The sequence below is a fragment of the Eublepharis macularius genome, chromosome 7, assembly GCF_028583425.1.
Source record: "Eublepharis macularius isolate TG4126 chromosome 7, MPM_Emac_v1.0, whole genome shotgun sequence".
NCBI lineage: Eukaryota > Metazoa > Chordata > Lepidosauria > Squamata > Eublepharidae > Eublepharis > Eublepharis macularius.
The window spans coordinates 36,677,057-36,704,833 of NC_072796.1; the positions used below are offsets into that span (position 1 = coordinate 36,677,057).

Consider the following 27,777-nt stretch of genomic DNA (forward strand, 5'->3'; position numbering starts at 1 on the left):
AGCTTGCACACACATCTCCTGCAGTTGTGCACTTGGGTGTTTCCCAGAGAGAGCAACTGCTGTTGGCCACAGGCAAGTATCAGATGTCGAGCTTGTGCTCATATTTCTGCTCCCACAAATTCAGTATATTTTCTCAAAACATTTTTATGTCAAAACTTGGAGGTATTTATAGACCAGGGTTTTTTTTAAATCTATTTTTGTCAGGCTGGAACAAATTTAGAATGAAGGGGTTAAAAACAGGAAACGTGATTAAACAGGTGGGTAGTCCCTCCAAAGACTTTCCAGAGCTTTACCCACACGTTCACATTTTCTTCTGACACTATATCAAAGCAGAGTAAAAATGTGGCATCTTGAGATCCGTCTGTCATCAAAAGAGGAATATTTCCAGTAAAAGCAGGAAATGGTTCATACAAAACAAAGCATTTTTCCTTACAGGCAGGTCACAATTCACTGCCAGTAATTCTTTATACCATATTTCTGCGCATATACATCAGCTTCTAAATTTTTCTGGTCAGGTCAGAACTGTACCTGCCAGCTGTGAATCCATTTTTGCTCTGGTCTTAAAAAACAACTAAATTACCATTTTGTGGCCATAATTGGTAAGTAAAATAACTCATCAAGATTACTGATTATAAAACCATTTATAAATCAGTGCTATGGTTATTAAAAATCTGATTTTAGATTTTACTTTATCCAAGGAATTTCAGGAAGCCCCTTAAACAGGTTTGTCATGTAGTTTCTCACCGGAGACGTCACTGAGGTTAGCATCACCATCTTAGATTTGACAAAGTTCTTCCTCTTTCACTTCCAAAGGCTGTACCGATTGAAATTGTGTTAACTTTTAGAGCACTTTGCAAGAACACATCCTTTTTACTCTGTATTTTATGAGGAACTGATAATATTTCTGTGTCCTAACCTCCCAATCACTAATATAAATTCGAATTAGCTGTCTTTGTTGAGCAACTTTGCACCTGCTTGGTAGCTTGGTCATTGCAGCTTGTGGCTGCTTTTGCCTAGCTCAAGAACCACGTCATTTGTATATATTTACATAAGGGCATTTATAGTTCTCCCCAAAGAGACTTAACAGAAAATTCCCAAAAATACAACAGCCGATGTATATACTTTTGCCAACCTCCAGGTGGCAGCTGGAGATTTCCTGGAGTTTCAACTTATCTCCAGGCCACAGAGACCAGTTTCCCTGGAGAAAATGGCTGCTCTGAAGGGTGAACTCTGTGGCATTATATCCTGCTGAGGTCCCTTCCTCCTCAAAACCCCACTCTTTCCAAGGTCCACCCCCCAAATCTCCAGGAATTTCCCAACCTGGAGCTGGCAACCCTGAATGTATATGATGTTTAAACAAAGCACCAACATATCCTAAGCTGATCCTGTTCCATCACTCCTAACTGCACGCGCACACACTTTTTCTCACAGCACTGGGCAGCACATTTGGCCAGGAACACAACTGACAAGAGGACCCATGAATAGGCAGGAGGGGGTGAGACTCAGGGGAGCAAAGACAGGGGCAACAGCAGTGGGCCCCACTGAAAGTCCAAGTCCCCAGCAGCTGCCCCACTTTGGGATATGCTGACACTGGTCATGGACGTGAGCCAAACTGGCAGGTGTTTAAGCATAATTATAAAGCAGTGATTCTCAAGCTGTGGGACTTTTTGAAGGCGGGGGGAGAATTGTGAAGCTCCATAGAAGGATAAGATTTTGAAGCAAGTAGTTCCTTCCTTCCTTACCTGATAGGACCTAGATAGATTGAATGATCCCTGGCACTGGATGCTCACGGGTATATATTTGATTTGTAGAAATGACTGCATCCTGACTTCTGTTACCTACCTGAGTGATCTGTGAGTTCAGGAAAATCCACTGCTTTGTTCTTGATTCTCTGTACATAGATTTAGAAAGTAGAGCCAGATATTGCTGTTCTGATACTCGCATGGGATTCTCATCTCTATCCACAAATCCTGCAGGTAGCATCCTGGGATAGGGCCTTCTCAGTCCTGGCACCAAAATTCTGGAACTCTCTCCCCAGAGAGACTCACCTGTCTCCTGTTTCCATCTTCCACCAGCAGGTGAAGACCTTTTGTTTCATCTGGTGTTCCCTCAGTGATCCCTCCTTCCTGCCCTCTTTTTAATTGTTGCTTTTATGTATGTATATTTTAGTGTATTTTAACTTGGTTGTAATTGTTTGAATTAAAGATTTTTGGTTTTGTTTTAATGGTTGTTAAGGTGTGTTTATGTATGTTTTTAATCTGTTAGCCATCTTGGTGGCCCTGATAAGGGCAGAAAGGCAGGATATAAATTTTGTAAATAAATGAGATAAAATAAATCCTTGTATATAGCAACAGTCTGCAGATACTCAGTTGCCTGCAAGGATCTCTTCATGTTCACCTATGGAGCAGATGGTGCTCGATTGGTAAGGATAGTGAAGGTAGCATAAAGGAGAGCCTGAATTCACAGAGTTTGAGAAACATGGCTACAACTGGAGCAATATCTTTAAATTTTTAATTTAATAACACGTTTAGTATGTTATGACTAGGTAGTTCTTTTGTGGGTTTCCATGGACATTTTCTTCATTACTGCTGAGAAGAGAGTGCTGGATTTGATGGATATTCTGATGCAGTAAAACACATGTTGTTCAAAGTTAACGGTCCAATGCTGAGAAGCTGCATCTTAGTTGAGAATTGTTTTTCCCCCATCATCCACTTGCCTATTTCTGCTCAAGAGAAGTCAGGATTATTTTTGTTTGTCCCTGGGGAGTTTCCAAGTCAGAGCTCTGTCTTTTGTTCAGCGCAGCAGAGGGTATGTGGGTGGGGACACTTCCCTCAAATGCCATGACGTCATATATAGACAATGCTAAGAAAGACCTAAGTCTATCAAAAGTGACAACGTGCTTGCATTTAGTAGGTTACAAACAGGGCACCTGCAGTTACTTGTGGGGGGATCTCAGTTTCCCCCCCCTCACTATTTCTTCTTTCCCCTGAAAACCCCTATACACTTTCCCTGTTTCCTACTCTCTTTCCCACCCACCAGCCAACCTTCTTCCCTGTCTTCAATTTTCCCTCACTCCTACCTCTGAGCAGCCGTGCTGGCCACCAGGCCCAGTTGCACAGTGGGGAACTCACAAGAACTTGCAGGGGACACCTCACTTTTTCCTGTATCCCACTCCCTCCTCTATTTATCTCCCCCCCCACACACACACCTGTATTTTTTATTTATTTACTTCATTTATTCCTTACCCTTTTCCACACTGGGGACCAAAACCAGCTTACATAATTCTGGTCTCCTCCATTTTATCATCACAGCAACCCTGTGATGTATGTTAGGATATGTGAGGAGAATGTAATAACTGTCCCAAAGTTACCCAGTGAGCCTCCATGGTAGAGTGGTGATGACGACTCATACCTGGATCTTCCAGATCCAAAACTCTAACCACTATGCACCACTGGTTTCATGGGGTGGCTGCTGTTGAACAATAGCCAGCAACTGCACCTGGTTGAGTCATGCAAGTCGCATGGTATCAAGTCACCTGGTGGTTGCTGCTGGATCAGGCCCCAATTCGTCCACAAAGGACAAATCAGTCCTGGAAAAGGCCCTGCCTCCTCCCCCTCCTTTTTACTGACAGAAACCAAGGCTGGTGGTACTGTTGTGGTTACCACCAATGGCCCCTGAGGGACATTTGTTTCTTAAAGCTACAGGTGTGTACTGGGGGGGGGGGTGGGAGTTAAATCCCTGGTGTTTGGGTGTTTTTTTTTTTTTAAGATACCTGATTTTTCTGCAAACGTGAAGCTTTTCTCAGAATTGTAGAAAGATCTGTCCTATAAATAGCTTCAGTCTCTGGAGTGTCAGAGAACACAGGCAGAGAACATAGGTACACCTTAACAGGATCCTAGAGTCCAGAGTGGAATACAAATGCATTACCATGTGAAATAAATGGAATTTTTCTTTCATGACTCATGAAAGTGTATGTATGGGTGGGCTTATGGCGATACAACCATGTTGCAATCTTGAACCTCTCCCAGAAGAATTTTGGCTGGTCCCTACTTTTGAGGCAGCTAGGAAGGATTTCTAGAACACCTGTGAAAGCAGGTTAGTTACAAGTTTATGCTTACTAGGGGCTGTTTTTCCCAGCCATATGTCACTAGTCTTAAAATGGTGCATTGCACCATTGCAGTGCAACCTCAAAAAATCTCTCTTCTGCAGTTTAACTTTCGGGAAGAATTCAAAAACTCTGATCTGTGATCTGTTGGATGCCCTCGGCAGGGTGCTCCTTCCTGTTCCTAAGCAGGACTGATTCAAAAACTCATGAAAGCAATAAATTTCTGTATGCAGTGCAGCAGCAGACCTGTGTCCTCTGAACTGCATATCTCGGTGGATCTTTGCACATTCATCCATATGTTTGATAGGTAGTCCTTCCAACTTGAAAAAAGAGTTAAAAATCTGGAATATGCATCACAAGTTGTCTATATATGCCTCCTGCATGAGGGGTTTATGCCTGTGGCTAGCTGAAGCAGAATTGGATTAGGCATACAGGTTGGTTCTTTTCTCCTCAGAGGCTAAGGTCTGGTTCCCAAACTTGTTGGGAGCAGAGAGAAGGGAAGCTTTTTGTTCTGCCAGCTTTTGCTTCTGAACTTTGCACATTCACAAGCAGTATTATTTTTATTATTTTACTTGATGAAATAGTTTGAGGGTTTTTTACGTTGGATGTGTCACTTGTCAAAAGGTATGGTCACTTGTCAAAAGGAAGCACAGTTTATACTAAATGAGCCAGCATTGTTGAAAAATAAAGAGGGTCATTACACTCGTCTTGTTTTAAGAGTGTTACGACCCTCTTTATTTTTCAGTTAGATTTTACATTTAACCCTCTTCTTACACCCTCTGGGTTGATTGCTGCCACAAGGAATTATATTCCAAAATAATTAAATTTCCCCTTTAATAACGTGCTCAAGCGTCAGAATCCTTTGTGGGACTATGTGGCCCTGAGGAAAGGAATAGGCTATAGGAATAACATATACTCTGGGTGGGATGGGGGAAAAAACTTTTTTTTTTTTACAAGAAGTATATCAGTTTCACGCTATTACTTAAGCCTGATGGTTTCAAAGATAGTTCTCAGTTCTTAAAGTTTCTTCACATAGGCTCAGTCATGCAGATATACACAAACTTTCTCTCGGGCGCACACACAGTTAACCTGCTTCAGATAGATCAATCACTCACTCAAATGTACATAGACTTTCTCTCAAGTGCACACACACAGTTTGCCTGTCTAAATCAGAAAGCTGAATGAATCTTTTCTCTCCGCTCAGTAACTAAAAACTACACTCTGCCCACACTCTCAGTCATCTACCAATCATCTCACTCACTCATCCCTCTCTTTCTCCCCACTCTTCATCGGTACCACACCAAGTATTTAAAGACACACACACCCTTAAAATCATTGCAATGAGCCTCTAAGATTTTAATGTAGAAAGAAATTGGATTGAAAATATTCTTGTTTTTCCCACTCTCTTGGAGACAGTCATTTGAGCCCCATGCTCTCTAGGCTGGGGGAAAGGCTGTAGAGTTTTAAAGCTTATGTCCACTTTGAACTCATCCTTGCTTTCTGTTAAATAGATTTTAATTTCCGAAAGGGGTAATTTGCCATGATTATTAGAGAAAAAAATCCTAACACCTTCAGAAGTGTTCAAACATTCCTATGCTTGGCCTGCAAGAGAAACTTTCGTTCACCTTCTGGCATGAATCCATCGTCCAATAACCTCTTTCTGATGCCTTAGAGCATAGCGAAAAACCCATGATTTTAGGAAGTTGTCAACCTTCAAGCCTTAACCAGATTTATGGAGGTTATTTTAATTATTTTAATCAGATAGATTTTTGGAAACATTTTTTGTTCACACAGTTATTGTCTGGATGCTGTTTAAGATTTTTTTTATACTTGGAATGTTTAATCAGTGTGACATGGTTGTCTACATATTCCTTTTAATTCTGGTTGTCTGAGGGAACTCTTAGACAGTATTTCCTGCAGTCCTCTATGAGTGTTTCTGGCAGGGACCTTCATAGTACTGACCCCTCTGCTGTGGACTATTCAACTAAGCAAATTATTTTTAATGTGTAATTTTTTTAAATAAAAATGTTTTTACTCAAGCCTTTTGTGGTGTTCACTAACTGTATTTGCCCTCTGGGTAGGTATTTCTTGACATTTGAACTACAGCTTAATTTTTTGTGCCATATTATTTACTTATTAAAATATTTATATCCCCCCTTTCTTTGAGGCTCAGGGCAGCTTACAAATCAAAATTAACGCATCACTAAAACCAACAAAATAAAATTCATGTGACCCCCCCCCTCCGTACCCAGCATGTAGATACCACCTTTTAATATCACAGAACTGTTTTGTTAAACTAGTCAGGATGTAGATTTAATAAATAATATAAACTTGTTTTCCAGGACTTTTTCTTATTCATTATTTATTATTATTTTATTTATGTTATTTATAGTCCACTTTTCTCTCTCATACTCAAGTCAGATTAAACAGTGTGAGTCAGTATACAGTCAATTTCAAAGATTTCAGTAAGCAATCTAATAGGGTACATATATGCAAATTTGCAAAGATTAAAACCAGCAGAAATCCAATGCAGAGTTGAAGAAATGCTGAAACAGAGCATAATCAATTCTAAGAATGACATATTAAACAACATAGAAACCACCCAGCAGGATCACACAGCAACAGATAATATGCCGTAGTAAAGACTCTACTGCCTCAATCCCTCTACCGATGCATCTCTTTGAGACTCCTTCTTTACAGTACAGCCCTCCTATCTGAGTAAAAAGCCCCCTTGGATATTTCATTTTTGCATGGTTCACGGAAAGCCAGGAGAGTGGGAGCTTTCCTGACCTCCTCAGGCAGGCCATTCCATAGGGCGGGGGCCACCACAGAGAAAGCATGTTTGCAGGCAGCGGTTGTTTTTGCCCATCTGCAAGATGGCACCTGCATAAGGCCTGTTCAGATGAGCCAAGCTGCCGTGGTAGAACATAATTCTTTATGCCTTTTTTTTTTTTTTTTGCAAAATCCTGAGCAATATTTGTGGAACGTTTACATACAGTATGAACCTAGGGATATGAGTGAGTGGAACTTAATTGGCAGAGCCACCCCTCCCCCTCCCAGTATGCAAGTTACAGTCCTAAGTGCCTGGATATCTAAAGCATAGTCTTCTTCCATATGTTCCTGCCTTTTTGTTAATATATTTAGCTGAAGCTGTCCTATAGCTCCCTGTCGGAGATTTCAGTGATCATGATTAGGAGGAGGGACTTTTCAGTTGTGGCATCTCAGCTTGGAAATGTCCCATCTGGGTGCCTCACTTGAGGCTGGAGTTTTGGGGCTGTCTGGCTCTGGCCAAAATGGAATGCTTTCAGTGGGAGATACTTTAACTGAGTGCTTTAGTTTTCTGATTGAAAACAATTAAGATTTTGACCAGGACCCAAAGATCCATCCATGTAGAGGAAGGAGTTTGACGCTTTAGTGGTTTTCAAACAATGTTCTTCTTCCATAACATAGAGCTAATCTTTTGGGGAACTGAGGAAAGCAGCCATAGGTTTGGTCATACCCTTTGTTCTTAAGAGCAGTTTTTCATTTGGTCACATCTCTGAAAATAACTCTGAACTCTTTATTATACCAGACAATTCATCTCAGATACTGGTTAGAATGATGTTTTTCCATTCTGCTCTTAACCTGTAGTTTGTGGTTGAACATTAAAATTTTCTTTCTATTCTCAATTCAGTTTTGCTCTTCATTGTTAAACTTATGTGCATAATGGAAAATGGTATTTGGCAAATTAGAGGCATTCTACATTAAAACAATGTGATATATAGATACAGATAAACTAATGGAAACAGGTATAAATAAGCATATCAGCCCATACATTTCATGCATGTTTTTTTTACTTGTTTATACAATAAATAAGCCACTTTTCTAAAAAAAATAATCTCAAGGTTGTTATTTTTTAAAGCTTCCCCATTAACATTTTGTACCAGCAACATTTTGCAGGATTGGGGAATAAAATATTGGCTCTGTTCAAATGTTATCATAACCTTTTTGGCCTTGTGATCCCAGTATGTATTTAAAATGTTCATGAGTAATACCGTCTGTACGAACAAACTTAATCCAGACACAGTGGAGGCCCTGTTGAGTTAGGGGGCTATCAAATCTTGGAAGTGGTGTTCCACTCGTGCTGGATCGAATAGCACTGCCCCTGAAAGAGGGGTCTTGCAGCTTGGGGAGGAGGTGTTTGTGGCCTTTGGTTGGCCAGCCAGCTGCCCTTCTACTCCAAAAGAAATTACTTGGCACTAGGGTTGCCAGCCTCCAGGTAGTGGCTGGAGATCTCCCAGAATTACAACTGGTCTCCAGACCACAGAGATCAGTTCACCTGGAGAAAATGACTACTTTGGGGGGTGGACTCTATGGAATTATGCCATGCCAAGGTCCTTTCCCTCCCCAAACCCTACTTTCTCCAGGTTTCTCCAGCTTTCACCCCCCAGATCTCCAGGAATTTCTCAACTTGGAGCTTGCAACCCTACTTGGCACCCCATTGTTCATGCTTTAGACATACCCAGGCAAGATTACTGTAACTTGTTGGTGCAAAATGCTGCAGCTGGATTGTTAAGTGATGTTGACATTGTCAACGTATTGTCAGTGTTCAAAGGTTTCAGTGGATTTCCAGTTTATTTCCACTCTGTGTTCAGACTGCTGGTGTTGCTGTCTAAAGGCCTTAAACAGTCTGGGCTTCTAAAGTCCACCTTTCCTGTATGAACTGCTCATTAATTAAGATATATGGCTCTTCTCCAAGTATCCCACCTTCTGAGATGAAGCAGATGGCTATCAAAGAAAGTCTTTTTCTGTGGTAGCACTGAAGCTGTGGAACTCTCTTCCTAGGCACATCTACCTGGTGTCATGTCTGTTAACATTTAGGCACTGTGCATATTCTGTCCTGTTATCGCATGCTTTTAATGGTATTTGAAATCTTTTTATTCCATGTCTCTGTTGCTTTTAGCTATGATTTTAATTATCACGACTAGTCATACTTACATGTATGAATTTATTTCATGAGGATTTTATGCTTTAAAAATGGTAATTTTTTTCTAAATAATTAATACTTCTTCAGAAACAAGATTTCTTGTTATTGACAATAGTAATATTATTTCAAAAAGAAAAGTTACAGCAGAACATTTCCTCTTGCAAATCTGTTTTCAAAGCTCTTGCTTTAAAAATTTGCTTATGCCTCTGTGGTAGCATTCTGTTTAATAATGACAACTTGGCAATTACAGCTGCAAACCAGTATTTATTAAATGGTTGTTCAAAAAGAAGATGGGGCTGTTTTAAAGAGGGAAGAAAAGGATACCAGTCTAGGAACTTATTTAACCTTTTACTATAAGGAAATGTGCTTTTCTCCATTTCATTTTCAAAAAGGAAATAGATTGTGGTGGTGTGGTTGGGAGAAGCTTTCACTTTCTGTATGCTGAAATCATAATCACTGTTGCAGATTTAAAGGAATAAAAAGCCAGCGTGACATGGGTGATTATGTTTAGTAGTAAAGCGTTCCTTCTAGGACAAGACAATGAAAATAACCAGCAAGTTTTTGTTTTTTAATTACAGGTGTCAGAAACTATTTGAAGGAAGCCCTAGTACATATAATTGCCGTACATGCTGAGGTGAGGTGGTTTCATATTATCCACAAGTAGCACAGATTTGTTAAGCCAAAAAAAAACCCCTCATTGGAGAGTCAGAAATTCAGCCATCAGGCACCTTTCTAAGTGCCAGGAATGATCCTAAAGATCCATTGGGTTGGATGAAACTTGTCAGTAATGGTTGTACTTCATTGGTCTTCAGCTGGTGGTGTTTCCAACTGTACTGAGGACATTTATGCCTTCTGGACCTTAGACGTGCATTATTCCATTGCCACACACACACACATTTTCACTTTAATTAGGGTCAGTTAGATGTCAGTGCCCTTTTTCACAAAACCTTCAGATTTAAAAAAATGCCAATGTGGTGTTGGTTGAAACAATCAACCCCTTTATTGTGGAAATGTAACAAGAATGGAGCTGAGGCAGGCAGGCCACCCAACCGGCCTCCTGCCATAAAGGGGGCATACACCCCTCTGGTTTTGCTGCCTTATCAATCAGCCACCCTGCCACACAGATTTGTTGATACTGGAGGACTGTGCAATATATGCACTGCTGTATAAATGAATTTTATACTGATGTTTTTATATTTTTATGCTACCCTATTGATTTTATATCTTTTTGTTGTAATCTGCTCTGAGCCTACTTGCGGGGTGAGCAGAATATAAATCTGATAAATAAATAATAAGAAGGGTTAATTGGAATCCATAGTATGTCAGGGTTGACATATTGATTAAGCATTAATCAAGACAAAAAAATGAAACAAAACTAATTCTGTCAAATGCTTAGGGAGGAATTAGTCAGGTTTCTTTAATGTAAATATTGTTAAATTTCATTTTTGAAAATTGAAATCTCTAGGTATTCACAGTCTCAAAAGAACTTGTACCTAGAGTGCTGTCAAGGATCGTTGAAGCAGTTGCTGAAGAACTCAGCAGGCTGATGCAATGTGTCTCATCCTTCAGCAGAAATGGTGCTTTGCAGGTAACCGAGTACTGGAAATTCTTTTGCTATGTAATTCAGTCTAGAGAACCTGGGAACTGCAGTTCTGTAAAGGGGAGCTAGGGACCTCAAAATCTCAGCACCCTCATCAGACAACAGGTCCCAGATTCTTTAAGGAAAAATATGACTGATATAAAATCTATGTATTTTTTAAGTACAGATGGACCTACAGATACTGTGCCAAGAACCCTGAAGCACACGTATTGATGCTTAATTTATCATATTGAGTATCCAGTATGAGGAGATGATGTTAGATATGTTTGTGAGACAGCACCTGTGTTTCTGCTGCTTTAAAGGAACTGTATGTTTGCAGATGCAAAATGCAGAGAGGAAAAACTAAAATGTTCATTGTTATGCCAAATTGCCTTTTTTATAAGAATCAGTTCTTTTTGTAGCCAGATTTGTTGTCCAGGCAAAGCAGTTGACATTCTGGAATATTTTCTGTTTTATATTGTATCTCTGTTGTCATACATCTGTCAAATATATAAAACGAGTTTATCTTCGATAATCCAGGTGTCTAAAGTAGCGGGCTTGTTTAACAAACACTCAATTTTTCTGTTCTCTACTTACTTTTATTTGAAGGAAATCGGCCTTTTAAAATGTTTTTAATAATATACTGCGTGTCGTAAAGAAGATAATGAAGCAAGTCTCCCACTGCTTGTTCTAGCTTTGCCTCATTGATTTTAATGCAGTTACTTTAGAGTAATTACATTTGGTGGAAGATTATTGCATTTCTAAAGAAAAGCCAAGGTGCAATAACACTTTGTATTTAACTAAAATGCTAGAGCACAAGAATTAGCCACATTACTAAAGTGAATCAGAAATGGAAATACAGTTACAATTTTAAATGGATGAAATGTAATAATTCACAGTGAAATGGGCAAATAGGGAAATATTCTTATCTACAATTGTCAGGAAAAAAATGAAATGGTTTATACAGCAATACCTACAATGAGTACTGCTTATGTTCCTTGGGAATGGTGAAGGATGGAAGTTGAATTTCCAGGCTTGCATTCAAAGGTTTCGTGGGCAGGTAACTTTTTAAAGGTAACTTCTCCTTGCACTCCACTCCAAAAATTCCACCAATGAAAGCTTGGGCACCTTCTGCAGTAGGTTCATGGGTCCCCAGGTTCGTAGGTCCTATTACAATGTTGGAATATCTATATATAGTTTAAATTAAAACATAAAATTGCTAAAATATTCTACCAGATCCTGAAAAGGTGTATGCTCCCCTGTTTCACATGTTTCCCATTATGTAGCTGGTGCATCCCCCGGAATTCTCTAGTGCTGCAAGCTCGCATCAATGTAGATCAGGTGTATGTGTGTTACACTAGCATAAATGTCTGTGATTGGAGGGGCTGGATTCTCTGTGTTAGTTTTCGGCAAAGAACAGCACTAGGGACTTGCTGGAGAGGAGACATTTATTATAAGGATAATAAGGCCCTGCTTCTCCTCATGTAAACCACTTGTGCTTTAGACCTACTAAAGCACAAGTAAGATAGGCCTGCTAATGGTTTCCCGTGCTGATAAACTTTCCAAAGGGAATATTGTTTACCTGTCTCTGTTGGGTCATGCTGCTCTAGAATCATTAACAGTGGAAGAGTAGTAAGTATTACACTACCTAATACCAACTACTTCATGGTCTAGCATTTATTAGTATGGGTGATCATTATGAAGTATTACTGGAGCCCTTTAAGTTACATTTCTTCATCTCATTGTAATTCCGTTTTTAGGAATCTGTAACCAGCAGCTTCTATGGAATTGGAGGCTTTATTGGGTTGAGGGAAGCCTCTCGTGGTAGTATGTTGCATATTCCATCTGCAACAAGCCTTTTTTCAAACCAAGGGGACACACACAGCCTCTTAAGGTTTTAGGAAACCAGACTTGGGTTTTAATATGAAACCTTCCCCTCATTTATAATATGTCGTTATGGTAGCTAGTATAAAGACCTTGGGATTTGCTGCTGTGAAGTGAGTTTTGTGGTAAGCAAGTGGAACACTGAGATTACCAAGGTAGCAATAGCTGGATAAAAGCAATAAAAATGGTTTATTTATGTACTGGAATTAAAAGAACAACAGCATAGATCTCCCCAAAACAGTCAAAGAAAAAGCCTGGCTGAGGCTAGGGTTGCCCTGTTCCCTTACCTTCCTGGTGGGGGAGAGACTCGGCAATTACCTATTATCTTTTTCCTGTGCATGTGCTTCTGGCACAGCGCAATGACATCAATTCCGGGAGTGTCATCACCACACAGGCCCCAGAAATGCTCCCAGCCTTCACCCCTGGCCAAATTGAGCCCCCAAACGGGCCAAATTGGCCAAGCTTGAAGCCTGGGAGCACTCCCGGGGCCTGTGCGCTCTAAGAGGCCCATTCCTGCACCTTTCTCCCCACCAGCCAGGTGAGTGGTGGCAGGGAGAGGAGGCTGGGAGCGGGGGATCCCCCACCCCCACTGGGGGAACAGTAACCCTAGTTGAGGCATACACTTACTTACCGGATACAGCTTCACGTTTGATGGTAGATTCCCTTCAGCATATGAAAGTACAGACTTCAAACTCTGACTTGTGACTAAGCAATTGCTAGACAGCCACCTGCTCTCCCTTAAATTCTTTAAGTTTCTGCTTCACTATCAGCCTGGACCTTTTCACACCAGCTTGCCCATTCTCAGGAGTCAGACTACAAATATACCAGGTCTACCCATCACCCAAGACAGGCCTCCACTTTGCCCTCTCCCAGAGGTGAACCCCCTCTGCCACACACCAGGCAGAGCCACTGTTTAAACCAGGAGTCCCCAACATGGTGCCCATGGGCACAGTTGTGCCTGCCAACACCTTCCATGGTGCCCACCAAGAGTTTTTAGAAAATGAGTGGGGCCAGAAGGGAATTTTGAAAAGCATGCCTTCTGATTAGCCATTGGAATATTGATTGGCTGTGCAACTTTTTAAAAACATTGCTTTAGCAGAAACTGCTTCCACAGCACAAGGATCTTCACTGTGTGACTGAAGGTAAGCTGTGGCAGACATTTTGTGTCTGGCTCCCGCTCCTGCAGCAGCAATTTTGTGGCAAGCCATTTTTTTGCTGTGCCCACCACAGTGTATCAGAATTCTAAAGGTTGGGGGACCCCTGCTTAAAACCATTTGCTGTCTTACTGAGGCAGCTCTGAGACTGACTGCTGCTGTGCTTCCCTCTAATATATATTTTTTTAAAAAACCTGAAAGGTGATTGGATGCAGGATCAGCACTCCTATAGGCCCAGGTAGATAGCCTCCTGTCTGTCACACCATCTAAATTTCAAAAATTAAAGGCAGAGCTTTTCAAAGAAAGCAGATTGAAAATGCAGTATTTTTTTTTGTAGGATCTCATTTTGGAAACCTGTCTCATAATGAGATGTTGTGGGTGTTTCTAGTAGGGTAGCCAACTCCAGCTTGGGGAAATTCCTGGATAATTGGGGGTAGTACTTGGGGAGGGATATGATGCAATAAAGTCCAAAGCTCCAAAGCTACCATTTTTCCATGGTAACTGAATTCTGTATACTGGAGGTTAGTTGTAATCCCAAGAAAACTCAGACCCCATGGTAAATGTTGTTTAAAGACATCAGTGAAGTACCTAGAGATACCTTCTTTGGTTGCTCACCTGAAAAGGAGCACACATAAAACACTGGTACGTATGCTAATGTTCAGCATGGGGGGGAAAGTTTCACATTGACAGATTTCACCTCATTGCACTTCCTTCCTCTTTGGCTTGGATGTATATTAAGAAGTCAGATCCTGCCTGTTAAAAACATCAGATACAAGTAACAGTAAGAACATTTGGGCTACAGAGCTGAAATGAAGTTCAATAATCTCTATATCAAACTTTTCCCTAATAGTCAATATTTGAGTTAGTTCCTCCCTGAACTTCCCAAACTATCATATAGCAGTGTTTATAAAAGATGTTTCCAACACAGGTAACGGGTTTTTAGAAATTAAAGTTTCTTGCATACCTGTTTTTGTAGACAGGCCCCCAACCCTTGTGAAAGTAGCTATTGAAGCTACAATTTCTGCGTGGGGACTTGCAACAGCTGTGGATTAGTTTTTGCATGCTCCTCATGTGCCCCTTAAATTAATGTAACTTGCAGTTTGGAGACAAGATTTATGGAGATGATAAAGGTACAATTTAAAAAAAAACTTTCCTTCTTGATTTATTAGATCCCTGCTCCCCTTTGATCCCCTCCCTAAACATTAACTTTTTCCTTTCTTCCATTCCTTTCTTCATATATTCCTTTCTTCTCTTCTTTGCAATTCCCTTCCTTCTTTGCGTTCCATGTTTTATCATCCCCGCTGCATCCCACTATCCTCCGACATCCTGCAGATCACCCCATATCATTCCTCTTCCCACCGCTGATGACAGCTTATGTGCCACAATTTCATACCCTTCTTATTTCCCCAAATCTCTCCATTCCCTTCTGTCCTTCTTGTTTTTCTTCTCCATCCCATTCTATCACCCCCCTCCCTTTCCTAAACCAACCGCAGCCACTACTTCCTTTCCCTCCCTGTTGTGTTTCCCCTTCCTTTAACTCAACTTTCCATTCCCCTCCTAACCCCTTACCTGCTTCTGCAGCACTACCTTTGATTCCCCACTCTATTAACCAGCCCTTGTTTCCAGACACCCATTCTGCCTCCTCCCTTTCCACCACTCCCTCATTTTCTCTTGGATCCATGAATCATTCGTTTGTTTGTTCGTTCATTCATTTTCATTACATTTGTTAATTTGGCTTGTGTTATTTCAATAAAAACCCTTTTATTTTTAAGAATGCGTATTCCTCCTTTCTGGTGCTGTGCTGAATCTGGACATTAGTATTCACAAGTTAAAGATCCCAAAATAGTGCTTTAAATACACCGCAGTGCATGTGTTTGTTCCTTGGTAGCAAGGGGATGCCTTTGCTTACATGGTGGTGGGAGCCTTCACATGTATAGCAATTTGGGTAACACAGTTCTCTCCCACCAGTTACATATTGTTTTGCCAAGTCCTCCCTTCTCTAATGTACCCAGTTTCTGCTCCCTACTATCTCTGCCAGGGTCCTGCTGCAGAATAAAAGATGGATGCTTGACTGTCTAGTCTGCTTGCCAAAGCCACCAAAACAGCGCCTGAACTTTCACATGCTCCTTTCATCTCCCAAAATCTAGGGCCTCATTTTGGTTATTGTAGCAACCTCAGAGGATAGCAAGCGCTCAATCACATTTTGCTGTGGGATCTGCACAGTTCCTTTTGGGTGTCATATGAGTATTACATGGAAAATGCATATTTTTCTGTATACCTGGGAGTGCCTCCAGAAATAAAGAATGCTGTATGGAACTTCATATCTGGCCCTACTGCATGACTTCCTTATCGGCACAGGGACCAGGTCCTTGCTCTTCCATATGATGATTGTGTTTTGTTTTAACATTTTTCTGTTTAGGCCCGACTTGAAATTTGTGCATTGAGAGATGCTGTGGCTGTATTCCTCACATCTGAAAGCAAGTAAGTAGAAAAACAGCTTGTAGCATCATTTAATAGTTACTAGATTGGGTAAACTTACACAAAACTAAGCAGAGTCTGCGTATTTTTTTCTCTGGATGTCTATAAGGCAGCTTATCCCTGAGTGCACCCAAGGAGCAGACAGTATAGCCAAGGTTTTTGAGAGCTTTCTGTAAAAGGACTCCTAATCAGTCAGCTAACCTTAAATTATGATATGCCAAGGAATATAGTGTCAGCACTGCATATAGGATTCTTCTTTGGTTGAGTTTTGCCAAGTAAGTTACCTTTTCCCTGTGCTACAAATGTCTGGCAGAGATTAAAAATTATTTGGCAGTCCCCTGAGAGCTTGTGTTAGGCTTTCTTTCCGATGTTACTTATCAAACAGTGATGAGAATCACTTCATCCCTGTCCAGCCGTGTTCTGTGGGATGACACTATTACCAGATCTGCTGTTGCATGGAAGTGGAATAAGTGTGTTTAATGTTACAGCTCAAGCTTTAAGCAAGCTTTGGAAGCCTTGCCTCAGCTGTCAAGTGGCGGAGATAAAAAGTAAGTACATCTCTCCTTCATAGCCAGTTTGGTGTAGTGGCTGGAATGTCAGATTAGGATCCTGGAGACCCTAGTTCAAATCCCCACTCTGCCATGAAAGCTCGCTAGGTGACCATGGACCAGTCACATACTCTCAGCCTATCCTACCTCACAGGGTTGTTGTGAGGATAAAATGGAGGAGAGGAAAATGATGGAAGCCTCCCCATTGGGGAGCAAGGCGTGGTATAAATGAAGTAAATAGCTTAGAAAGTATGTTTTGGGAACATTTCCTGAAAATAATTTTATGGCATTTAAGTAGTGATCCTAAGCAGGATAGCCTGGAACTTACTCAGTAGGGCTTACTCCCAGGAAAGTTCACCTAGGATTGCAGCCATAAGAGTTTTGATCTAAGACATGGTAACCTGGTTGTTGTTACCACCATTGTCCCTTACAGCACTGGGCAGTGTATGTGTGCTTGATGATCCTTATGCTGCAAGAATGCTGCCCTTTAAGTTAGGCTAAGAGCTGTTGGCTTGTGCAGCACAACCCAGGGACGTTCAAGGGCAAGCAGGGATTTGGACCTGGGTTTCCCACGTTCAAATGCAGCACTCAATCCAGTGCTTGACATTGGCACTCAAGCCTGTATTTGTTGATTTGTCTACTGTGCCTAATCCATACAGGGAGGCAGGCTGTGCTTTTTGATGTTGGAGTTCAGGAAACAGATTTCCAGATGGGATTTCGGAACTTGGGTTGCTTCCAACCACCGCAGCACTGAATTCTGTGCAGCAGTTGGCATCCAAGAAAACTTTTTCCCAGAATAAAAGCGTGAAGGCTCCAATGGCTGCACGCTGAGTTTGTTACCCCTTGTTATTTGCCCAGATATTACACTGCTGCTGCATCTGCAGGCTGGCCACACACTTCATTACAGCATTTCAAATAATGAATTCAAATTTATGGAATGATTTAGACCTGTTCCTGTTGCCAGTGACATATTATATTTAATATTGACTTATTAAATATTGACTGTGTGTGGTTGCTGTAGTAGTACTCATTCCTGGAGGGTGTTATTGAGGAAGTAGATACTGACATGTTTATGTCTCTATTTGCCGGCCCTGGCAAAAATTATTCAGCTGTGGAATTTATAGCAGCTATTAAATACTACATTTTTTTCAAGAGGAAATTGGTAGTGGTTGCATAAAGACTAACTCAGTGGTTTTTTGTGTGTAAAATTATGTGGTCTCGTCTATTTTCTTTCCAGGCGTTTTTGAGGGTTCCACTTTTCTTTGCCCCTTAATGACTCTTGCATAAAAATTGCATGTAACCATCTAAGGGCCCATCTTCCAGTTTGGCTTTGACAGAGGTACTACCTGCCAATCTGAGAATGTTTAACATGAGCAAATTTAGCAGATATAAAAGGGTGAATCTTTGGTCTGTCCATTGAGTAAACAATAGAGTTTCAAAGGAAAGAAAGAGGAACTGAACTCAAATTTAAAAGACAAGAATTCCATTTCTGGTTGTGCCACATGTTCTTTAGGAATAAGCTGTTAACTAAAGTTGAGCTAATTGGTGGGATGGAAAAAAAGTAATGATAATTAAAATTATGTAATCTAATCTTGTCCTCTCCATGTTTTAGACCATAGAGAGAGAACAAACATCTCCATATTTTGAAATAATCACAACAGATACTATTAAATTAAGCAAATTTCATATTTTATTATGAAAATACGCTGCTACTTTATTCTGATTGCTTCAAAGAGCTGGTTGTTGAATCTTGCTATAAAGTACCCTGAAACTTATTTTCCTTTCCTCCTCCGAAAAATTAAAATGGTATCCCTAATTAGTGGGTATAGGATTGCATTATGCACACTTAATATCTTTGCGTCTCCATGTATCATATCTTGATGGGAATAACACAAACATTTACAGCTCAACACCTTTCCCCAATATTCAAAGTGTGTTGGTTTTTTTACTTGCCCAAAATAATAACTCTTTAAATCAGTCAAGATCTTGAAAGCACTCTCCTTTTTTACAGGTTACTGGAGGAGCTGCTAAACACGTTCAAGAGCAGCATGCAGCTGCAGCTCACCTGTTTTCAGGTGGCTTCTTCAACCATGGTGAAGACATAAGGCAATACTAAAACATCTCTGTTAGGAAATGGTCTCATCAAATCCTGTCACTCCAGATATGTACATTTGTTCTACACAAGCCCTTGTGTTTTACCACTGTTTAGCTCACCACCAGGCAAACAATAATCGTGTGAACGGCCTCTTGGAATAAGTAAGCAGAATTCCAGAGTAAAATGTCTTGCTTACCTCTAAGCATATCACTCCTTATTGCTAGAAGACCAATTTCCAGTCTCATGCTCACATGTTGAAACACAGATTTCTGATTTGAAATTGTGTCACAAAAGTTGCCTAATAACCATTTTCCAAGTGGTAATTTGCCGCAGCGTGTTCCTAATTGTTTGGTATATGTCATCTGTATTGTCTACCCAAGTGATGAGGAGAATTTTACTGCTCTCCTACTTCTTTCTTTATGATCAGATATAGAAATGTGGTAAAGTAAATAGTCCTCACCCTATAGACAGTTTGGCTTTCCAAGAGATTTCATGAATAACTGCAGTAAAGTTTTAGTCACCTGTGGATGTGTCCAGCAGATTTGGATACACTGTTTGCTAGGTGAAGCCTGTGTATTGATCTCTCTCATTCAAACCGCTTGTTGCATCCCAACAATACTCTGTCAGACGGTCAATAGAAGAACCACTATCCAATAAAAATAAATGGGATTTGATATGTTAGAATTGCGTAGGAAGGATAACATATACACTCACTATGTTTTCCAAGCAACAAGATACAGGCAGCACTCCAGAAACAGATCTTTAATTTCCTCATCTTCTACTGAAAGGGACATGTTACCCTTCAGGAATTTTCGTGCTCAGATGCATGTACTCATTGCTTATTGCAGATGTAATGAAAATTTCTTAGATCATTCATTGTCATAATCTTTAAACTTGAATTCTCATACATTTAGATGCCAGGGTTTTTAAAAGTCAACATATATGCTAAACATGTGCTCTTGTTGCCGTTTTGTTTCCAGTGGGTTTCTTTCCAAGAGTTCTTAATAGTTAATATCGCCTCCAGATTTCAAATGTAGGAACAGCACCATGGCCGTTTTCACACTGCTTACTTTCCCTCAGAACGACCCGGAACATCGCACAAAAAACGTGGAAGATCGTGTTTATTTGCGCAACATTGTGCAAATCTCGGGCTAGAAAACGCGATCTTCCGCGGTTTTTGCGCGATGTTCTGGGTCGTTCCGAGGGAAGGTAAGCAGTGTGAAAACGGCCCATCTGGAAGAATTAGGGAAGAACTCTTGGGGGTATTGTAAGATGCACAAGACACCCATTTTCCAGATGCAAGCCAGTTTATCCAGATTAGATTCAGTAATGCCTTACTCTTAATAGGCTTAAAGGTATGGTCATATTTTCCACTTTAAAAGTATCTGGGACAAGGTTCTCATATAGTAATATAAATTTGATAAGCTTTTTAATTGCCAGCCATAAATTCTTGTACAGAACAGGCAAAATTTAATAACACATGGTGAGGGGGGGTCTTTAATTTACGAAAAACAGTTTGACAATTTAGTAATATCTGTTAATAAAGAAAACTTTACAAATGAATGGACATGATTATAGTCATCTGTTTATTAAGGTATCATAAAGGTGAATTTCCTGTTAATTTGCCTAGTCCTAAATACTTATATCTGTAATTGCAAAATGTATCACATTGCAGACAATACCATTTTGTGGTGGTTTTTGTGATAATAAAGTGGTATGATCATGGTTTTCTTTTGGTTTTGGTGGTCTTCATTTGACAAACATAAAAGCCATCTTTATTATGAATAACTTTTTGAATTTGGATGGTTTATGTGTGTTATGTGTTGTCAAATCACGTCCGACCTATGGTGACGCTATGAATGAAAGACCTCCAAAACATCCTATCATTAACAGCCTCGCTCAGCTCTTGAAAACTGGAGAACATGGCTTCTTTTATTGAGTCCAGCCATCTTCCTTTGGGTCTTTTCCTTCAAGTTTTCCTAATATTATTGACTTTTCCAGAGAGTCTTGTCTTCTCATGATGTGACCAAAGTACTATAGCCTTCGTTTTGCCATTTTAGCTTCTAGGAAGAATTCAGACTTGATCTGATATAGTATACACTTATTTGTCTTTATGGCTGTGCATGGTAGCTGCAAAAATCTCCACCCACACCACATTTTCTTCCTGTTAGCTTTCTTTATTGTCCAATTCTCACATCCATACATAGTAATGGGGAATATCATAGTTTGGATTATCTTGACTAGAGATGGGCACGATCCAAAAAAAAATACCAATTAAGCCATTCGTGGATCCGGGCCGCTGCCGAACCCAGGCCACCGATCCGATCAAGTCCCATTTCCGATCCGGAATCGGGAAGGTCAAAGCGGGAGGGCGCCCCACTGTTTCCAGCGATATAGGAACGGTGGTTGGTGGCAGCGGCCGCCTGGCCCGGCGGGCAGTGGGGAGGGAGGGGACATTCACACACACACACACACACACACACAGAGTGGGGGGGGAGTTTTTAACCCAACAATGAGCCGCCTCCCCTCAGGGAGGGGACATTCCCAGGGATGGATCTATGGTTGCCAGTGCCCAGGGCAACCGTAGTCAGGCTCTTGCACGTGCGCCTGGGTCGCCCCCCCTCCCACGCAGCAAGCCAGCTGTCCCGGTGCGCTGCGGAGCTGGCGGCAGCGTGAGTGGCTCGGCGGCTGCCCGCGCCGTTCACCTGCCCCGCAAGACAAGGGGTGGCCAGCTTGCCCACGCGCCCCTTGTCCTGGGGAAAGATGAACGGTGCGGGCGGCCTCCCAGCCTCCCGCACTGCCTTTTGCCTTTCCTTTGTGCCCATGGCTTCAGAACACCCCCTTCCCCCTCTCTCCCCTGGGTTGCTGCTCCGTGGTTGGAAGGAAGCCTGCTAATCGAGGAAAGCTGGGCTTCCGTTCATGTTTCGAGGGCGACAGAAGAAGGGCAAACACAGCTCATTCCTCTGGCTCCGTTGCCCCGGGAATAAATTACTGGCGCCAGAGTGTCTGCAATTCCGAACAGAAACTGATATATCCGATCAAGTCCCGAACAAGCAAACCCCCGACTGCTGGATCGGTTGCCGTGGACGGAACCGATTAGCTGAGTCACAATGGCGCAAACACCAAAATCAGGGTTTTTTTGAAATCGTAATTCAGATCGTGCCCATGTCTAATCTTGACCTTGGTACCCAGAGAGACATCTTTATCTTTAAGGATCTTTTCTAGTTCCCTCACAGCTGCTCTTCCAAGTCTCAGTCTTCTTCTGGTTTCTTGGTTGCAGTCTCCCGGTCGATATTGAGCCAAGGGGAAAAAAAAATGAACAATTTTAATGTCCTCATTGTCAGCTTTAAAATTGTGTAATTCTTCAGTATCATTACTTTTGTCTTCTTGATATTCAGCTGTAATTCTGCTTTGGCACTTTTTCCTTTAACCTTCATCAGTAGTTGTTTCAAGTCTTCACTATTTTCTGCCAGTAATGTGGTATCATCTGCATATCTCAGATTGTTAATGTTCCTTCCACCAATTTTCACTCCACCTTCTTCTAGATCTAATCCAGCTTTCCTTATGATATACTCTGCATAGAGGTTGAACAGGTGGGGAGATAGTATGCATCCTTGTCTGACACCTTTGCCATTGGAAACCATTCTGTTTCCCCATATTCTGAATCTGTTGTAACAGTAGCCTCTTTTCCAGAGTACGGATGGCTTATGATCTCAAAAATTTGACCAATGTACTTCATTCCCCTGGCGCTCTATAGTTGATCAAACTGTGCTGTGCACATTATCCATAAAGGACCTTTGGATGCTGTCATTAGGGACTTCTTCTGTACGAGCTCCTTTGAAATGAATGAGAATGGCACAAGAGCACACAGAAAAAGTTTAAAGGCTCTGATACTGGTGGAATTTCAGAGAATTGGGTTCCTCGGTAACAAAAGTTTAGACAGAAGCAACCTGGGGAAAAGGTAGGCCCAGTAGGAGTGTGCTATTGGCCATATCTGTAATGCAGAACTATTGATGGTGGTTATGAAACAGGTATAGGAAGTATGTCGCCACTGTATTTAAAATGTCAGACCAGGGTTTGGGAGATCTGGGTTCAGATGCCCATTTGGCTATGAAGCTTGCTGAGTGACCTTGATTTCAGCCTTGCCTTACTTGCTGCATTTTTGTGAAGGTAAAACAGGGACTAAAAAACAGTCTATGCCACTCTGAGTTCTTTGAAAAAAGAGCAGGATAAAAATGCACAAGACAGGTAGATAGTTGTTGTGCTAGATATTGTCTGCTAACCAGTCTTTAGCACCCAGTAACGTCACTTCTAAAATTTACAACCTGCATCCTTTCGCTTTCCATACTTCAGACGCATCATGTTTTGCAGCCACACACCTCTTTGCCCTCAAAGCCCAGCCATGATGCATTGGATCAAATAACTGAATACAGTACATGAGTCTAACCAACCTATGCCCAGTTGATCCATTACTAAACCAGCATGGATGATGCTTCCCTGTGCCTGAATTCCATGTCATTCTGGTAACATCTGGTAGACAAAAGCTCGTGAATACTGCCGGCACTTGCCATCTGGGCTACTGATACTGCTGTTTATAGTACTTGATTGATCCTGGCAACCTCATGTGATTCTGTTCTACAAACAATTGTGCAACAAGGACTCCTGCTACTGGGAATCACACCTACCCCAGTAATGTATTCCTGGGCTTCGTGTTAAAATATGCCATTCAGATTGCCATTGCTGTCTGGAAAAATGGTCCAGATAGTATGTGAAAAAGTTTCCTATCCCTGCTACAATATGAATATGTATTGCTTTGACGACTTGGGATGTGGTAGCATGTTTTTATTTAAGGACATACAGAATTGGCTTTGAAAACCTTGCTATACTTCATGTATGGACTCTAATGGCCAAGGATTAATAGGACAAAAATTGACCTTTTCCCCCCACAACGGTAGACCTTCTGCAACAGTTATGTGGTAAGATAATTGTGTCTTCCAGCTTGCAGGTGATGGTTTATAATTATAAAAATTTTGTTTACAGTTTACTGGAAAACCTAGCAGTTGTAGTTATGGGAAGCAATTTAGTACCAATGTATTCTTAAGGATCTGAAAGTCTGAAAATAATGCTATATTTACTCATCTTGTCAAATGTTATGAATCACAATGCTGCAAGTGGGGCATAAGGTCATTAAGTCCACCCTCTTCCCTGAAAGAGGATTCCACACACACTGTCCTTATATTATAATTCTCACAATTGGGAGTTAACAATTGGGAGACCCATGAGGATTCATGAGTAGAACCACATTTCCCCCCAGCTGATCATCATCCCCAACTTATCTCTATTTTCCCTCCCTGTCACAGCCCCCATAGCCTTGCTCCTTTTCCTGATAGCTTCCCTCCCATCTATCTGACTCATCCCATCTGCCATGTTCCCTCCCATCCATCCTTCCTTCCCCTCGCAGCTTTTCTGTTTTTCTTGCTTTCTTGACTCCATCCAGTCCCCATTTTTTGCTTACCCCATCTTCTTTCTGCCTGCCCACTCTCCTCCTTTCCACAATTCACCTCCAGTATTGATGTTTATCAGAGCTTCCTAGTTAACCATAAATGCCTGCCAAGATCCTGAAAGGAATTCCTGTGAGAAAGCATTTTAGAACGTTTTTATTCTCCCCCCGCCCCACAGATTTTTGTGCAAACTTGGGAGTTCCCCAAGTGTAGTAAGATTTCACTCCTCTATACATGGCCCCAATCTGTAGGTTTAACAATCCACATCTAGATCCATGTTCAAATTTAGATATAACAAGGAACCTGCAAGGACTTGCAGGAGGCATCTCATTTTCCCCTCTCCCACTATTTTTTCTTTCCCTTCCCTGAAAACCCTGATAACCTCTCCCCTTTTCCTACTTCATTCTTTCCTTTCCACCCACCAGTCAATGTATATTTTTTCTGCTCTCCATATACTACTCTCCCTCCTCCTGGCAGCATCTACCTGCCAGCAGAAGGGAAGGAAACTATGGGCTAGTTGTACAGTGCCAGTTGCCAGGTCCTGTGAGCTAAGTTTGGATGAGAATGTGTAACTATTCCAAGGGCTCCCAGTTTGATTATTTATTTATTTCATTTATACTGTACTTTTCCCTCCAGTGGGGACCCAAAGTGGCTTACATAATTTTCTTGATCTCCATTTTATCCCCAAAACAACACTGCAAGGTAGGTTAGGCTGAGTGTGTAACTGACCCAAGGTTACCCAGCAAGTTTCCATAGCATAGTGGTGATTTGAACCTGGGTTTCCCAGATCCTATTGTAAAGCCTCTAACCACTATACCTCACTGGCTTTTGTGGGGTGGTTGCTGTGGAACAGTAGCAAGCAGCTGGACCTGGATGAGTTGTGCAAGTTGGGTAGCAGGAACTCACCTGGTTGTGGCTGCCAGATCTGGCCCTGTTGACCTCAAGGCCAAAACAGCCCTTCAGAGGGTCCTTTCTCTTTTACTTTCTATTTCTTTTACTGATAGAAACCAAGGCTTGAAGACTGGCAATACTTTTGTAGTTTCCTAGGAATAACCACACGGCATTCATTTCTTAAAGCTACAAGTGCTGCTTCTATTATTTTGGTGGGGTTTACCTTTTTACTTTTTTTAGATTTCAGATTTTATTTATTTATTTGCAAACCTGAGTCATTTTTCAGCTTTTTAGGAAGATCTGTCTTGTATGTTCAAGGCTCCAGTTTCTGAATTTAAGTATCCGCAGATTTGGCCATGTTAAGAGTTAGGTATATTGATTGATAATATGACTGGATTGTAATAGGAGAGCAATGTTGTATTGAAGTTCTGTATGTTCTTTACTTAGTAGTAAACAACAACTTTTTAAAATAGATTAAACAGTTACATGCTTGCCTGTGTGCTTGTTTAAGACTGTATTCTGGCAATAAAAACAAATGTTCACATTCTCCTTATGCTGTGTAGATTTAACACAGACAAGAAATTGACTACTTTTCTAATCTGAAATGTAACCATTAGAATTCCTCTCCCTTCCTCCTTTCCCCAACTCAAAGTAGATTCATATAACTGTTTTTCTATAGTAATTCATGATGAATCAACATGAATTAGACCAATTTATGTCTTATAATACCCTAGCCCTCTTCTTGATTAGATCAGGAATGAGTTTTCTTCATTCTGTAAAAAAAAAAGTGTTGATACATCACATATCATACTTCATCATCTAGGAATGTTATCACTAGTTACTAATTAACGTACTGGCCATGACTCTCAAATTCCCCCCAAGTGGTCTTCATTCTGACTGATCATTCTTTTTAAGGAGAGGTAAATTTTTTACACTGCCTTAACAGGAATTGTTTTCTGCCAGTTTTCAAATAGATAATTGCAGACCTAGTTCAGCACACCTGATGATATCATTGGCAAGACGGCATTTTCATTTCTGTTTTTTAAAGGGTTTAAATTGGGGCATCATTGCACTGCTGTTCTCTGTTTACTTTAGACCCTGTGTTTTCATTTTAACACATTAGTGGATCTCTCTGAACGGGCTGAATCTCTGTAGGGATCTCTTAGATCTATGACTGGGCATGATTGCAAACTGGAGCCCCAGTGGCCAACCATGATAGGCTGTTAGCATAGATTCGGTTTTCATCCACTGTTATGCTGCTGCTGGGAGCAGATACTTTCTAAAGAGCATCATGGGCTGAGACCACTTGCTTTTCTTTGTGGTGTTTTTCAGTCTGGGAAAAGAATGAACATGAAAAAGCAACCTTGGTCTCTGGTTTGGTTTTCTTATATGTGAAGCACGTGCAGGTTTGTTTTGCTTTGTGCTGGAAAGTTCACTGTGGCATGCAGCATCCAAACAGATGGCACACCTTTAAGCAGAGAGTAGGAGCAATTCAGAAATTAAAATGTGGTTCAAACAAAGAATATCTGTATTCTACCTCTCCTGCAGCATGGAGACTGGGAGTTACTCTTTAGAACTAAATTAGCTGATGCAGAAATTTGCAGGGCTTTTTTCCAGCTGGAACGCGGTGGAACAGAGTTCCAGAACCTCTTGAAAATGGTCCCATGGCTGGTGGCCCCGCCCCCTAATCTCCAGACAAAGGGCAGGAAGGCAATCTAAGCTCCCCTCTGTCTGGAGATCAGGGGACAGGGCCACCAGCCATGGGACCATTTTCTCCGTGGGCAACCCACTGAGTTCCACCACCTCTTTTCCCAGAAAAAAAACCCTGGAAATTTGTATATATAAGTCATGACAATAATACTAAGACCTGCACACAATATGCTAGCACATGCTGGCTACATTACAGATGTCATGTTACCATATTTATAAGTTACTGCATCCCATTGACCCAGAAAAAATCAAATCTTTTTTTCCCTTACACACACATCTTATCTTCAATGTTCTAAGCCAGTAGTCCTCAGCCTGTTCAAAGAATCTATCAATTAGCCCAATGGAACCCTCTAATTTTTTAAAGATTTTTTATATTTGAGGCCTCCTGCTTAGGGATGACTTACATATAAAAGGGCAGGATTATTGTACCTTTATACATGTACAAAAAACAATCATTCTCACCCTTCATGAAAAGTTGTATCTGCCAAATTTCTTACTTCTATATGACTACTTAAACCTAAAGGATCTCTGTTTTCTTTTGGACATGACCACCTCTTTTCATACCATCCTTCCCATTAGTGCACAGCCCACTCCGGGTGAGTGCATGGCCCACCAATTAAAAACTTATATGCTAAGAAGTCAAAAAATATTGAACATCTAGTCAATGCGCATTTTTACAGTGTGTTTAGATTGGCTTCGCTATCGTGTCTCTCCTCTTTGGTTATGCCTGCCGTCTGGGTGAATTCTGGAGAGCGTAGTTTCCTGGGATCTCTAGCAGCATGTTCTGGGTACCCTACCCAAACTGAAATTTCTGAAAACGTGAATATTAAAGTTAACCTGGTTTAGCCTCTGTTTTCACTTTGAAA

The 27,777-nt window shown here is 41.1% G+C and overlaps 1 protein-coding gene across 1 annotated transcript in view; it reads left to right on the forward strand.

The window, feature by feature from the left end:
* EXOC2 (exocyst complex component 2) overlaps nucleotides 1-20,535 on the forward strand; it is a 146,050-nt gene extending 125,515 nt beyond the window's left edge. The window contains exons 25-29 of the mRNA XM_054985162.1: nucleotides 9,650-9,705; nucleotides 10,537-10,659; nucleotides 16,108-16,169; nucleotides 16,655-16,714; nucleotides 18,726-20,535. Of these exons, the coding sequence (XP_054841137.1) occupies nucleotides 9,650-9,705; nucleotides 10,537-10,659; nucleotides 16,108-16,169; nucleotides 16,655-16,714; nucleotides 18,726-18,819 (395 nt within the window). The 3' untranslated portion in view covers nucleotides 18,820-20,535. The remainder of the gene's footprint in view (nucleotides 1-9,649; nucleotides 9,706-10,536; nucleotides 10,660-16,107; nucleotides 16,170-16,654; nucleotides 16,715-18,725) is intronic.
* Nucleotides 20,536-27,777: the final 7,242 nt, after the last annotated feature.